The 15,443-nt window shown below is 45.3% G+C and overlaps 2 protein-coding genes and 1 pseudogene across 3 annotated transcripts in view; 2 read left to right on the top strand and 1 right to left on the bottom strand.

The window, feature by feature from the left end:
* LOC126536219 (uncharacterized) overlaps positions 1–326 on the bottom strand; it is a 30,091-nt gene extending 29,765 nt beyond the window's left edge. Inside the window, exon 1 of the mRNA XM_050183111.3 lies at positions 221–326. Within this exon, the coding sequence (XP_050039068.2) occupies positions 221–289 (69 nt within the window). The 5' untranslated portion in view covers positions 290–326. The remainder of the gene's footprint in view (positions 1–220) is intronic.
* Positions 327–662: 336 nt separating this feature from the next.
* LOC126536223 (uncharacterized) lies at positions 663–13,506 on the top strand. 2 transcript variants are annotated; one of them, XM_050183117.3, is made up of 5 exons: positions 663–892; positions 1,465–1,575; positions 1,752–1,818; positions 12,115–12,405; positions 13,325–13,506. In XM_050183117.3, exons 2-4 carry the CDS (start codon positions 1,544–1,546, stop codon positions 12,367–12,369), a joined length of 354 nt encoding a protein of 117 aa, XP_050039074.2. In that variant the 5' UTR covers positions 663–892; positions 1,465–1,543; the 3' UTR covers positions 12,370–12,405; positions 13,325–13,506. The 2 variants fall into 2 exon arrangements, with proteins under 2 accessions (XP_050039074.2, XP_050039073.2); XM_050183116.3 differs by having other exon boundaries at positions 664–892; positions 1,725–1,818.
* Positions 13,507–14,543: 1,037 nt separating this feature from the next.
* On the top strand, positions 14,544–14,718 carry LOC126537220 (U2 spliceosomal RNA; annotated as a pseudogene).
* Positions 14,719–15,443: the final 725 nt, after the last annotated feature.

Raw genomic sequence — 15,443 nt, 5'->3', positions numbered from 1 at the left:
ATTCTGTTGTTCCCCCACGTCTTGGAGTAATGTACTAGCAAGCCGATAGCTGACGTCTCTTGTTTATTACCGCTAGAACTGCGGCGAAGGCTGCCTGTTGTGGTCGCAGCTTAAACGTTTTTCCCCACAAAATTCTGCAGCTGAAGCACACCTAAAGCAACGCCTAGAGACTTAGAAAACACAGAGTAAGACAACCGGTACAAAATAAGCTGGAACTCGCCTTTTCATCGCTCTGATTTTTCTCTAGTCGTTTACCGTAGTGCAAGATTCTTTCCTTCCAGTCGGCCATCTTGCCAGCTGATGGAAAGTCGGGAAAGTTGCCAGTGTTGCTAGCACTAACTACATATAGGGACAAACTTGACCCGAGAACGCCATTATTTCTGCCACGCCATTGGCCACGCGTACACGTGTCTTTCGTGATATATTTTTGTTTTTGTTGGTCCGAACCGCAGTTTCGTTTCCAAGTTATGCCTTGGCGGGAAACTTGAATTATTAAACACCTTTAAAGTCGCTTATGTTTTCCACAAGAAGAGTGTGACGAAAAGAAAGAGATTTGATTTTGCCGGGAGGGACTTGAAAGACGCTTGTGTTGAATTAACGGCCCTCAAAGCAAGCTGACGTATGCGCGCAACGCAGAGTGCTCTACGTTTATATTTTGGGCTTTTCATTGATTTCGAGACGACCGCTCTCGTATTTTCGCCTATAGCAACGGTAGCTAAGGTCGATGAATTCTCTTGGGAAACAATCAATGTGTGTCACGCGGACGCGCACACTGTCCAAGTAGCGTGCGGCATACTGACCGTCATAACAGTGTAGCTTTTATTTGGCACAGTCGTTACTGGATTTCTGGCCGCTTTCTCTATGGTCTGAAAACCAGCTCTACGGAAAGAACGTGAGCGCCTTCCTCTTCTTTTCGCATTTTTTTATTTGCCCCTAATTGCAGTTGTTCACAAACGGGGCGTTTAAGAATTTCTCGACAAGGTATGTCTTTGTCTCAAGGTTACAGAGCTGCGAGAGGAGTGAACCAAAGATAGAATGTTGCCTGAAGAAGTCTTATCGCCACTTTGTGATCGACTGCCCCCCAGAATTGAAAAAAAAAAGGCAGGAAAGAACGAGATAGAAAGAACAAAGAGAACAGTGTTAGACTCCAGGATGTTATCGAAACGGCAGTGTTTGTACAACATCGCAGGAATTATTTCTAAAGAGCTAAAGCTGGTGGAGCGAGCATTGGGGACGACAAATAGAATGTTACCGCGTGAATCCTGCTTTGGGCTCATCAGAATCATATTTTATTGAGTTGAAGATACAGAAGGGGCTCACAAAGCACAACGCTGAAAGAAGACCTCCCCGCAAAATAAATTGAAAAATAAAATAAAAGTGCGTGCGTGTGTGTGTGTGTGGGGGGGGGGGGGGGGGGCAGGGCAGCATGCGATACATACTTTGCATGATTAATTCCCTCTTTAGGTTGACTACCTGCGAACCTGGATGCGAAGCACTACCTAGGTCATGTAATCAAGGCAATAAAACTTCCACGCAAAGCCACATGAAGCCGTATGCGATGGTTCTGCCTTCAACGTAAGTTTGCTTCCTGAACCTAATGGTTTTTCAACAATTCATCCATCAATACAATCTTTTCTGCAACAGAGTTTTATGTGCTAATGCAATGGGAATCGTTTGAGCAGTATAAGCACTGCACTGTCTCTTCCATAAACGTCTCTTTACAGTGCCTTGTTTGGGTCTTCATTTGGCAGCTTATTCCTCAAGACAATTGGGAGCACCAATGCTAGCCTTTTGCTGATATTGGTGTTTGCCTTTGTGGTGAGTCCAAGTACGTTTTTGGTGTGGCTATTTTTGATTGATAACAGCACTACACTGTTCTTGTGCTATAACGAAATAAGGTGGTATCAAAATGTTTCGGGACTGGCTGTGTTTGAAAAAAAAAAATTAATTTATTTGTGTGCATTCAAACACTTTCACTTTCGAAGTAATCCCCTAGCCCAGCAATACGGCGCTCCCAGCGTTCCTGCCACTTCGTAAGTATGTCTTGGAAGTCTCTTTTTCGGAAGGATTCGATCTTGATCTGAGCTATCTCGTGTAAAAAAAGCGCATTTGAGCTGGGCTTTTTGTTGTTGTTGATGTTAATTTCGGGAAGGGAGCGAAATAAACGGGAGTCAAATCTGACGACTAGGGCGAATGTGGAAAACAAACCAGGTTGTTTCCGGCGAGAAACTCGTGTGTTCGGAGTGTTCTGCAACAGGGTGCATTATCGTCGTGCAGGTCGAGCTCCTCCTGCGCCCTATACCAGCACCTCCTAAATAGCAGACCTGTGCTCTCTGCTTTATGACACCAAGCTACTTGAATCAATATTTCCATTGCCAAGCCCGGCACGACGAAAGCGGTGACGTCAAAATCACCGTGGCTTAGTCGGGAGCGTCTCCATTAGGTTCTATGGCAGTCGGACAAGGTCCGACTGCAGGACCTTTATTAAAGTTTGTCCAATCCAATCGGACGAGGTAGCATGACGTCACGGATCGAAGTGCACCGGCCTTGTGCTATCTAGGAGGCGTTGCCTATAGTACTCCGTTTCATACATCGGCTGCAACGCTGTGGAGGCTAGAGATACGTTTACAGCGAAACTGTCTATGTCTAGGATCCCGGGATTTCTTCGTGGCGTAACGTCGACAGGAAAATACCATCATCTATGCCTCATACCCCCAAATGCAATGGCTCGATAATACCCCCGTGAGGCAGAGGCTACAATCACCCAGCAAAGTGAAGAGAACAGTGCATACATTCTTTGGAATCATGCGTACAGCATAGAGAACAGCATATGGTTCAAGAAAGAACAAGCTCAAAACAAGCATACGAACCACATAATTGATGATAAGGTGCTCCTCCGCCTACATGCAATGCGAAGCACGTATAGCGCTCCCCGCATTCGTTTCCCGGTAAAGATTACTGTTGCGCAAGCTGCCGCGGCGACGGCAGCTTGACTGTAGCATACGAAGCAGAGAGTGACGTAACTACACTTTCGCACGTAAAAGAAGAACCCGCGAAGCAACTGATTTGTGCTGTGAATGGGCTGTGGAAATCCCACGTATATTGAGGACTCCTGAAGAGCATACGAGGCGCGGCGAATTTCTCTTCTCTCTGGTCCACTCTTTGTAGATGCACGAAGTAGCGGCGCAAGCCAAGTTGCAGGCCGTCGAAACGTCTTAGGCTAATAATTAGTTAAAGTACAAGTGAATGTCGCCGCGTGAATGATTTCAACCTACGACTCAATGGGTAATCGTTATAGTTGTCGTTTACAGTTTCGCTGTCCAACCACCTTCACAGCGTAGATTGGAGACCATTTTTTGCGACGTTTGCGTTCGCGCTTAGAAATAGTTCGGTGTTTCTTGACCGATATTTGCGAAAATGTTCTTTATATAGGCTATCAGTTCTGAATGAAAAAAATTCAGCCTTTGAAAACAAACAAACCATTTACTTATACGATTGCTAAACACGTTTCTTTTAAAACTAAATTTGATTTTCCTTGTTTTTCTTTTCGTGTTTATTATTAGCAGCCCATCGCGGCAGCTAATACTCAGCATGTCACATGTGCATGCTCGCGGGAGCACATGACGCTGGCGCGAAGCGAATCATAGGAGGAACGCGCGAAATGATACATTTTGGTGACCGAACTACTTGCGTAGCTTCCACAGCGTTGCACCAGGCATATGAAACGGGGTATACATTGATTGGCCGCTCTCTGCGAATGACCTCGCTCAGACGCCCTATAGTTGGGTAGTAAAACTCGCTATTCATAGTCTAACCATTCGGGATGAATTCCTGATGCGCAATACAGTGAATGCGGAAAAAAATAATGAGCATTCACTTTGTCGAGCTGCGCACATGTCTAGCCTTTCGTCGGTTGCGAAAACGTAGGGCTTTTTCACTCCGACGACTATTGCTTTGTCTCAGGGTCGTACACGCGTGCACCTAAGTTTCGTCCTTGAAAGACAGGTCGTTCGTCAGGTTTCACGATCCCGCTTTTACTCCATTTAAAAATTTTAAATCCCAGCTCAAAGGTTGCATTTTTGACACGATTGCTTAGATCGAGCTCGAATCGACTCGTTCGTAAAAGAGACTTCCAGGACATACTCGGAAAGGGGCAGGAACGCTGAGGGCGCCGTATTGCTGAGCAAGGGGATTACTTCGAAGGTGAAATTGTTTGAGCGCGTATAAATAAATTACTTTCTTCAAAAAAGAGCCAGTCTTGAAACTTTTTGATAATACTAATGTATCGAACAATTTAAGACTGTGATTACCTTTACTTATGATTCGTTTCAACGCAACTTTGCTCGTTTATTCTAGATAGCCGCAAATGCGATCAGCAACGCTTACTCCGCATGCTGCACGTGCCTCACCGTTGTTTAACCTAGCACCATGCATATGGAAGCTAGGCTGTCTGAAAGTTTTCTTGCATTCATTTAGACGTGATAGAGAAGCCCAGAGGTCTGACAAAATGGTGGCATTTTAACTGTGTTCGTTCTAGTATCACACTCATCCGGGTTGACATGAGATAGAAGAGCAAAGCCACAGAGAGGTCAAGCAGGTTGCGCTTCGTTTCCCACCCTGCAATGGGGAAGAGCAGAGTGAGGACATAAATAGGGAAGACGGGATTGTGTCAGAATGAAGTTACGAGGGCTTATACGAAAGCATTCACTGCGCCACGGTAGCTCAATCACGCGGCCTTGACTGCACATTCAAAGGCATTCGCGCAAATAAGAACTGTAGCAGGGTTACCATTTTTGTAAGGACGACGTTCGAAGTCATGGCTGCATTATCTTCCCTAAGTCTTCAACCGAAAGACAGTGGTATACATAAATGATCGATAGACTCATCGTAAAAGGAAGGCGAGTTGCGAGAGGCACTTTTGTCTAGCCGGTTAGAAGGAAAAAAAAAATGTAAGTGAACATTTATTTTGTGAACGCGACAACCAGCCAAGCGATACAATATTTGTTATTTGCTTGCAAAGAGGTAGAAGAATAAGCAGTGCAAGTTGAATAAGTTCGCAAATTTCGCTCCTGTCACTTCTCTATAGTGTAATGTGACGAGCAGCCAAGCAATCGAAGTCGCCACGTTGCATCCAATAGTGATTACGGTTTGTGGGCACGTTGTAACTATATATGTGCTTGTATGGGCCTGGGCGCCGAGCTGTGCAAGACTCCGCCATATTGAAGCATATTGTTACGCAGAGAAGCCATCTCTCGGAATAAGCAGTGCCGCGTGCATTCCTCTGATATACGTTTCAAAAATGCACATACACATAGCATAATATATATGGCGGGGAGAATTTCCAGTAGACAATTGTAGTAGTCAAAGAAGCCTCGATTTATACTGGATTAAAATGCAGTCAAACTACAATTTAACGACCCTGATTTGACAAAATTTTCGATTTAACGAAGTGCTTTCGACTTCCCGGGACATTTATGCTGAAAACCTCGAAGCAACGAAGTGAATTCAGTGTCGACCTCAACGTGATGAAACTTTTGGGGTAATATGACTTAAATATAGGAGATATATGGGTACGCTGGTTTTCAGTTCAGGTAAGGCACACCACTGAATTATCAAGCAGGTTTGCCTCTCCCGTACGCAAAGGACATATACGCAAAGGACAAAATGCATGTACAACCATACGCCCTTGATTCGCAAGAGGACAATGGCATCGTCTGTGGCGATATATATGCCATACAAACGAAAGACGGAAATAGAGATATCCACTGCGTATATATCTCCAGGCACACCCAAGTGTATATCGAGAAGTTCATGACCACACACTTTCCATGGGTTAGCCGTGATGACAGTACACCTGTGACCATCGCTGGAGACTTCAACGTGGGCATTTCAAAAATTGGAGGACGCTTAAGTTTCGCCTTTAAGAGTGGAACGCGATAGCATTCAAAGATAGCATTCAAACCTTCCCGGCGCGTGGATTGCTATTGAAGACCACGCACAATTTCGTACGGGCACAATCGACACCATCGTTTCGGGCTTCACATGTCTATGACTACATCACTTGCTGCCTTCTTTGTTTTCTTTGTCTTGTAACTTTTTTTTACCCCACTCCCCTCTGTAATACCTTGTGGTCTTGAAGAATATATAATAAATGAAATGAAATGAAAAGATCCATGACAGCTTCTCACGCTTCCCGGCAACTGCAGCTTATGTAACCATAATTTTTACCAGGAAACGCTGGGCCACGGATGCTCGGAGGCGAGCGCCATCTGGACGGTGCAGTTGGAAGGAACCGAGCGCAGCGCGCCGCCCTATGAATGGCAGAAACGCTGGAAAATGGGTTTATGTGTTTGAGTTTCCGCGTGACAGAATTACGTTTTCTGTTATATAAAAATTACAATCCGACGATATCATGTCTGTAGGTTGCGTTTAGGTTGTACGTTACGATTTTTGTGATGCATCTTACTTTGAGAAACTCAGTTAGTTCAGTAACTTCTCTGCGCCACGCGGAGGGCATGCCTGGTTGGGCTTCGGAATGATTTTTCGCTGAAAGACCCTTAACGCTATCGCGTTACTTTGGCGTCCCACGCGGCAAAAGCATGAAGATGTATAAGTGACCTGTCACGTGGCATTCTACCAGTTTACGCGGTTCCTGGTCTTTTTATTAGTACTGAAATTCAGTACACTTTTTCTATAAGTTTTTTTTTTCTAACTTAATATGCGCATATAAGCTTTCGTTTGTAGTGAGAAAAGTGGCGCTGCCCTCGTTTTCTATGAATTGGATTGTCTCGTCTATCGACAGAATAACGACGCCGGGGCCCATGCAGCCAGCCACGTGTACTTTGGGGAAAACTCGGCACAAATGTAATGAAGGTCTATAGAACAACGCAAACTTATTATACGAGCTTTTCTTTTCAAAAGTGGTTGAAATTGTCAAAATATAGGTGGTTAACCACAGTTGCATTCACTCCTGTGAGAGCAGAACTATGACTTCTAGTCATCATAGCAGAACGACGGGCGGTTTTCACGATTTGCGAAGCGGCCTATCGGCCTTGGGGTGCTATTCTCGACACGCATGGCGGCTGCACGGCCGCCATTATCCGCCATGTTGACTCTCTGATTGGCTGTGGCGAGCTCACTTGCCTTGAAATTTGTGCCGGGAAACGGAAGTTTTGCGAAATGTCATTTTGCGTTTTCATCAAGATGACGAAACGTGACGTGGAGCTGCAAATTTTATGGACTAATAAATTTTTTTGGTCCTTGGCAGATATATTGTGACGTTAGCGATTGCTCGATGCCGATGGATAAAATGCCTAACCTATGGTCACACAGGCAGCTCACGCAGCTAGAGGCATGTCACCGCGGCCATGCCCTCGCGACGAGCTTGGGCGGTGAATACGGAGAGTGCACCGTGTAAATGAAGTGTACGTTTGTTGACATCGTAGCGCCTGCATGCGCACACTTACAACGTGATCGCAGCTTTCCTTGTTGTATTTAGTTCAATACGGGCTCCATTAGTTCAATTTATTCCGACTGTGCTTTCGCCAACTGGCTTTCCCCGTAACCGATCGTTCTCTTGGCATTCGCTTTGCTTATCTATGTGCGCGCCGTTAAGGTTACTGTACTCGCTGTTTCTGTCTCATTTATAACAGCTCACATTACATCACGCGAAATGCGAGGTGCTTGCCGATGTACCTTACGACAAAAGAAGTCTCAGTTCCGTGATAGCGTTCATAGCGATAGTAAAATATTAGACAACTACACGAAGTAATTAAGGTTCTCAGCTTTATCGGCCGCATATATATTACAGGCATTCGCTTCCTAGTTCAGTTAACGAGCACGGCACGCGCGCACTGGCTAACATGGGCAAATCTCGCTCGATGACCGCAAGTGCTCGTTGCGCTGGCGCGACGAAGAGCGCCGACAGCGGGGAGCAGACTCTCGCTTCACCGCGTCGTCAAAACTTGAGTTTACGCGGCCTCGTTGAAGCCACCAGTCATCACTCCAGCCCAGATTACCTCCAACGTATACGGCGAGAGGGCCGCGTATGCACTCAGCCAAGCGCAGCTGCGGCTCGGATAGAGCAGTGGATACATCTATACTCCCCTATCGCGCGCGTGATGACGGCGCGCATGAAGCCACCAACTTTCTCACCCTCGCACGCTTTCCCTCGCACCCACTGAATACGGCGCACGGGACGCGATCTTATCGCACTTCATGCGCAACACCACGGCGATGGCGAACATTCTCCTGCAGTGTCCATATAGCGCAGAGCGGTATAGATCAAACTATTGCGAAATTACAATGTTTTTTTGAACCTACAGAGTCAGAAGGATGTGGAGCATAGCGCAATAACTTTTTTTGCGCTTTGTCTTATGGAGAAATGCATTTACAATTTGTAAAACTTACCTATATCACTGCTCGCGGGCGCGCGCAGCCTCCGCCACGTTTGTTTTGGTAGAAGATGCGAAGAATTAGCACAGATTGCAGCACAAGGTGCCGCGTTTAACAGACCAATGTTGCGGATATGCAACAACGTGTACAGGCACCTCCAAACTGACTTTGCTTCGGTTTTCAACGCCGTTCATCAGAATGTTGCGTAAATGCAACAAGGTGCAGTAAAGGGTTAAATAACCCCTGATGGTCTAAATTATTCCGGTGTCACTTACTACGGTATGCCTCATAATCAAATCGTGGTTTTGGCATGTAAAACTCCCAGAATTTAATTTTTAATTTAACTATTAGGTACACAGCCCGGGCCTAGGCTTAGGCTTAGGCCTCCTGGCCCAGCAGGTTCTTGATGTGCTGGAACAGAAGCGACCGCCATACTTTATTCGAACGTTCGTATAAGGGAGTGGCCTGTACTTCTCCCGATGCCGGGACGCTTGTTCGGTGGCAATTTATGTGTTTTTGAAAGTGAAAAGTGGTGTGGCCCTCCCACAAGGTCTGTTTGTTCTATGGATAGGCTCTGCAATGTTTACAAGGGAGAGAGCCTAGATACCTGTTAATACAATGTGTGGTGTCAGCTAACTGGGTATTTGCGAACCTTACGGTGCCGTTCAATTAAGCGTTCGCGGTGATATTCAAAACTAGAACAGTGAACAAGAGTGTCTTATCTCTGCCGTGCATTCCACTATAGCAGATACAAATCTCACACAGATAATAGAGAGTTTAAGATTTGGGGGGCCTCAATGCTCGCGCCCCCCTAATCTAAAGCTCGATCGCTATTAAGGAACCCGTGAGCGTGTACGTTTTTCGCCATCACTCGCTGCAGGTGGCAGCCCAAGTCCTGCTTGAAATAGCATGCACTATTGTGGCAATTCTCGACCAAGCCGCTTCAGCGTACGTCACGGTGTAAGAATAGCAACACCGTGGCCTACGCAACGAAAAAGAAAAAAGCGGAACGTTCATTTGGGTTGGCAAGTTACAGTGCTGGAATGCCAAAAACGTCGACAGTGCTACCGTAAAATAGGCGTGCTAGAAGTAGCTGGAGCTCCTGTGACGTCGTAAAATTTCGACAGCGTCAATAGCTCGTAGCTATATTTTAATTCTTACTATTGATTACTTAAACAAAGAAAAGTAGAGAGGTTCAACTTAGTGAGCGTTGTGAACTTTTTCTGCACAAAAACCGCAAAGGCAAACCCAAAATACACATTGAAATTTGTGACATAATATTAATCAACGTACTGGCGCTGTGGTTGAGGAGTGAAATTCGAAATGCTGGACAGCGCCTTTGAGTTTGAGATTAAAATAAAATAAAATCCATTGGGGATATCGTTCGGTCACTCAGTCCGGATCACAGACGCTGACTTAATCCTGTAGCTTTCGAATATCGCAGCAGCGCTTTTGTGGCCTTTTGTAGCTGCCATATGCGAGGCAATGGTCCCAAGATCTTGTTCAAGGGGAACGGTTTTCTACCTAACTGGTTGAGAGCTGTGCAGAGGTCATGTCTCTCATTTTCAAAAGATGGGCAGTAGCACAATGGATGTTCTGTAGTTTCCTCGACACCGCAGCCATTGTACTCGGCGCTATCAACCATTCCAATCAAAAACGTATATGCAAACTTGGCAAGCATGCGCTGAAGTGCTGAATGGCAAGTTTTCTCAAGCCCTTTCACCGTACTCACATGTTACTCCTCTTCCCAAAATAAGACCTAATAACTATCTACTCTCAGATGGATCCCACAGTATTTAATTTTAGCGACATTAAAGCAACTATAAACAAGTTGGAATCAGTTGGTGCAGTACAGGGGTAATTGGAGATCGCAGGGAGAGGCCTTCGTCCTGCAGTGGACATAAAGATAGGCTGCTGGTGCTGATGATGAAATAAATTAGAACTAAAATCGTGCTGTAGTAGATGGAGTTAACACTTTCTTACGCAATACTAATCAATTTTGCTCTATCTTATTGAAGTTATATTTTTCTAATAGATAATTCCAATTCATAAATCTCTTGAGACCCTTAATCCTTTAATTAGAGGCACATCTCCTTGACATCAGTTCCGCACAAAATAGTGCAGCATGTTATTTACTCCCAGGTTATGAGTTACCTCGAATCTAACAACTTATTTACTTCCAGCCAAACGGTTCTCGCAAAGATGTTCTCCTGCAACACTCAGCTCCTTTGCTTTACTATCGATTGGCATTCCAGTCTAGACGCACGATTTATAAATGACTGTATATTTCTTGATTTTGCTATAGCGTTTGACAAAGTACGCCACCCGTTACTGCTATCTAAACTAAGTGCACGAAATATTGACCCTAATGCGTTCAATTGGATTAAGGCCTTCCTAACGTTCCGAGTGAAATTCGTAAATGGTAATGAAGTTAACTCATCCTTTACACTCGTTACATCCGGCGTCTCACAAGTGTCAGTACTTGGACCCCTCTTATTTCCTGATTTACATTAATGACCTGCCTAATAACATCTCATCTAAGCTTTGTCTTTTCGCAAGTGACTGCGTAATATATCGTAAAATTACTAATGACTCTGACGTGTTCTATTTTCAGGATGACCTGGTCTCGTAAATAGAAAATTGAACTTTACGTTAAGAAATGCAAATCGATGCGAATCTCCCGCGGGAATGAAGCTTGCCCTACCTGCTTACTTGATAACCTTCTTTTAGAGGAAGTAAGAATTAAGCTATACATATACATCGGCACCAATATATCCCATAACCTGCCCAGGAAACAACACATCGACCTTATAACGTCAAAATCTAATCGCACACCAGGGTACCTTCGCAGAAACTTCCCCCTTCATAGCACCTAAACTTTTGTTAAGCACAACAAATGTTCGCCCCTCATCATGCCAAACCACCTTCAAAGCGTTCAGGATCGTTCCGCTCTATCTATATTAACTACTTACAATCGCACGGTACGCGTACCACAAATGAAGGCCACTTTAAACATAATTTCTCTTTCAACCCACACGAAACAATCAAGACTATATTTATTTCATAATATGTGTTACCAAAACGCAGCGCTCCGGTCAGCATATAATACAGCCCCATTCACCTCCTACCGTCGAGATCACGTGTACAAAGTGTACGTGCCGCACTCTAACACACAGATACACTCGCAGTCATTTTTACCGAGAACATTCAACGATTGGAGCTGTCTGCCAGCACCAATATTTAGTATAAGCAAGTAATCCCGCTTTACTTAAAACTGCCTTTAACTGACCACAACTATAATATTTGGGCCATATTGTTGAATGACGCATTCTGTGACTTTTATTATCCTTGTAACATTGATTCTTCGAAATTATGTACTAATACAGCTACCGTTATTTACTTGTGTTTTGCAGAAATGTTGCTCATGAAATGTAGTTAGTGAGGGGACATTGTTTTTATTGTTGTTTACCTTGTATTTGTAATGTGCATATATATATATATATATATATATATATATATATATATATATATATTACATTTATTGTCTATACGTAGCCCTTCCGCTCTGTTTTGTATCTTACCCTGAGTGTACTGCAAATAAATGAACAAGGTGCTACTTTTCTCAAGTCCTGTGTTGACTAGCTGTGTGTTTCAGTTTGTGAATGTCGTGCTTCCACAATCCCTGAGTCACTCTAAGGTACCTGGGGCTATATCTCGCAGATCACGTATTCTATCGGCTACCTGTTCATGCGGCGGCCTGAGTTGCGTGGCTGCGACAGGGCGTCCTGCTCAGCCGGTGGTGAGCAGCGTGCCAAGGAGACGAGCGGCAACGCGGACGGCGCCAAGAGCACTGCCGGTGGCCGGAAAGACGAGACCACGCCGCTTCTCGAGAGCTCCGGAGACGAAGAAGAGGAGGAGGAGGAGGAAGAACCCTCGTCTTCGGAGTCGGCAGCCAACGAGAAAGAAGCCAACTGACATTCTACTTCCAGCTGGATCTTTGTGCTGCGCCTTGTAAGGTCTCTTAGAGATGTTCGTTAATTTGTATATTGATTTTGCACGCTAATCATTATTGCTGTGCCGTGGCTGTTACGTACAGCTCGATACAGCTGACAGAATTATGGGAACGCCTGCGCTCTTCCAGCCATTGTGTCGCGCGGCAAGACTGATAACATGAGTTTTCTACGAAAACTGTAGAGGTATTAGACAAAACTCTGGCGTTGCGATCTTTCCCTTAAAATAGACAGTATGTTGATTTGTTTAAACTTCCAGCTTGTGGCTACATAAATTCTTGTGGTATAATTACTAAGCTTTGTCTTTCTGAATTTTCAAGCAATCATAACTTTCTAAGCACATAAAGGCAATGTCTCTTGGCACATGCATAATCGTTACGACTTGTTGAGTTTAAAATGCAATTTTTCGTTGATCATGATCAAGTTACCTAGCCACGACACCGTTTGAAGCCAGTTAGACAAAGCCACGAGTATACCGCCCATCATTCCCATGCTAACTGAACCTCCATGCTCCCTCTAGAAATTTTTGAAGGAAACTCTATCGAAAACCCATACGCTTCGACGAGGGACAAGCTGAGCGTGACATTTTCTGCACAGAATCATTTCCGATGGGAGGGTAGGATTTCCTACACAGGACGCCATAGAGCCCGCAGGTGTTTTGCGACATGAAAGGTGTTAGTTAGGCAAATTGCTTGCTCTTATTCTGACTATCCGGTTGACGGGACCGCCCACACAAGGACGCGAACTGTGAGGGCTGAATACAAATAACGTCTCCAGTCCAACCTTCGCTATGAGACACATCAGGGATATAGTCCTTGCAGCGTATTAATTTTCGCTACCTGGCACCCATTGATGTACACTTAAACCTAAGTGCATGATCATCGTTTCACTTTTTTTCTTTTGGATTTTATTCCCCACAGGCAACCTGCGCTTGTCCAATAGGCTCCATCGTGGGGTTGCGTTCAGCGCCGTCGGATGCCAAGCTTTCCATCTGTTCGCAACCATCAGCAGGACTTCTTGCGGGGCATGACGTAATCCTTCACCGAAAACCACTTTCAGTAATTCGCGCGAAATATTCAATAAACATTACCGACAGCAATAACACGGCACTGAGGTAGCCGTACCTGTCAACTTGCTTGCATCTTTTTTAAACATCCATACCTAAATAGCTGGTGACTACTGCTTATGTAGTAGCTAGATAGCTCAGTATGTTAAGCTCAGCTACAGTTTCCAGGAGATCTAATTCCTATTTCTTGCCTGCTGCCCCTGTATTCTATTATTTTTGCGAAATGATCGACCTCCTCGTGATTTATTGATGCGAGAGCATCAAATGGTTGATTGAACGCGAAAGCCGGTGCCTGTAGCAGCGAAACGGCACCTATAGTCCCATTGGCTGCGACGCCACGTCAGTCACGTGCGCGCCTCGACGGAGAATGCGGGTGAAAGGGGGACCTACTGCCGCGCCAGGTGTTGGGTCACGGGAGAGTGGATTGCCGCGAAGCCACATCACCCTACCACCGACTAGGCACCTGCAAATGACTAGGCCTTCCGGCTTCAACAGTGGAGGACCTGCTGTGGAGTTTGCTGGCTCAGCTGAACTTGCCACGCTTTTTAGCCGGACTCAACAGCCGCCAGCGTACACACTCGTCACGGACATGCTGATGCTTGCATCCTGCCCCTCTCTCACCTCCCTAGTCACTCCCTAGTCACTCAGCCGTGCCCCCACATGGAAGGCAGAAACCAGTGACTCTTTTCCTTCAATTACAATCCCCATACATCGCTCTCGGAAGCGGGTGTTATGCACGCATTCTATGGCCGCGCAAGTTCTCGCCTGTATCCTAACTTCGCCTCGGTAATCGCTATATATACAGCCAGTTAATGTATAAAAAAACATATGTTCGAAAGGAAGAACGCTGGCGGTAATGAGTTTCCAACCTACGACTCCACGCTCGGAAGCCCAGTGTCTTACCCACGGGACTAAACAAACTTGAAATTTGGGGTTGGATCAACTTGAAGTTTGGAGGCGGGCCAACTGAAATTTGGGGATGGGTCAAGTTGAAATTCGGGGATGGGCCAACTTGAAGTTTGCAAGTGGGCCAACTTATAGCAGGCCTGGGCACTCTGCTATATGACGTCATGCTACTTGTACCGAAATTTCCAATCTGTTCTTATCAGCATAACATCTGATACGGGTTGTATTTGCACCTAAGATATTGAACCTAATTTTGCAAGTTGGCGCAGTGCTTAAAGCCTGCTTCACCTCCGCCGCGGGTCGACCCGGTATTGCACTATCTTCGGTATCGGCCCACGTATGGGGAGAAATTCTGAATCCACACGGCTCTTGCCCACTGATACATCTTTATCAGAACCCAGCCACATACAGATTCGCTGTAAAAAATACTTTCTGCTTTTGGTCTCAAAACTGTACTGTTTTCGAGACTGGGGCTCACGACGCAGCGATGACAACCATAAAATGCCGCGAGCAAAGTGATAGCGCAGCAGGAACGCGCTGGGAATAACATTACGGCGGGTAATCCACAAAGGCTCATTGTGTCAGACAAAACCAAGCATTTCAGGGTCTCCGCCAAGTAAAAAAAAGAAGGCAGTTGCAATGCTTTATTGGAATAGGCTCATATAATTTTGCGTGTGTGTTAGCGCAGCCAGTGTTTTTAATAAGTTAAGGTAATGCAAACAGCCCGAGATGCCGAATGCGTGCCGTTAGACTGAACCAAGTCCGGTTTTTATGAAAACGTGGGGAGGGGCGTGGTTTCCAGTTCCAGGTCCTATTGCACGCTAGATTTCGCAAGTGGTCACTGTTCATGAAGGTGCACTATAATATTTGAAAGTAACAATGGAAAGGTAAACACTGGCGCACTTAAGCGAAACGCGTTTGCAATGGTAGCTGCGCCGAATAAAATTTTTTGCATGGCCGCACCATATAGTGTGGTAATGATTGGTAGACAATAAGGAGTTGAGATTGCAACGTGTAGTGACATTAGCGTTGCATAGGGACTTGCATAGTACACAGAAATGTGAACT

The sequence above is a fragment of the Dermacentor andersoni genome, chromosome 4 (genome assembly GCF_023375885.2).
Source record: "Dermacentor andersoni chromosome 4, qqDerAnde1_hic_scaffold, whole genome shotgun sequence".
NCBI lineage: Eukaryota > Metazoa > Arthropoda > Arachnida > Ixodida > Ixodidae > Dermacentor > Dermacentor andersoni.
Note: the sequence above shows the minus strand (reverse complement) of the source record. Positions and strands in the feature narration are given on the sequence as shown.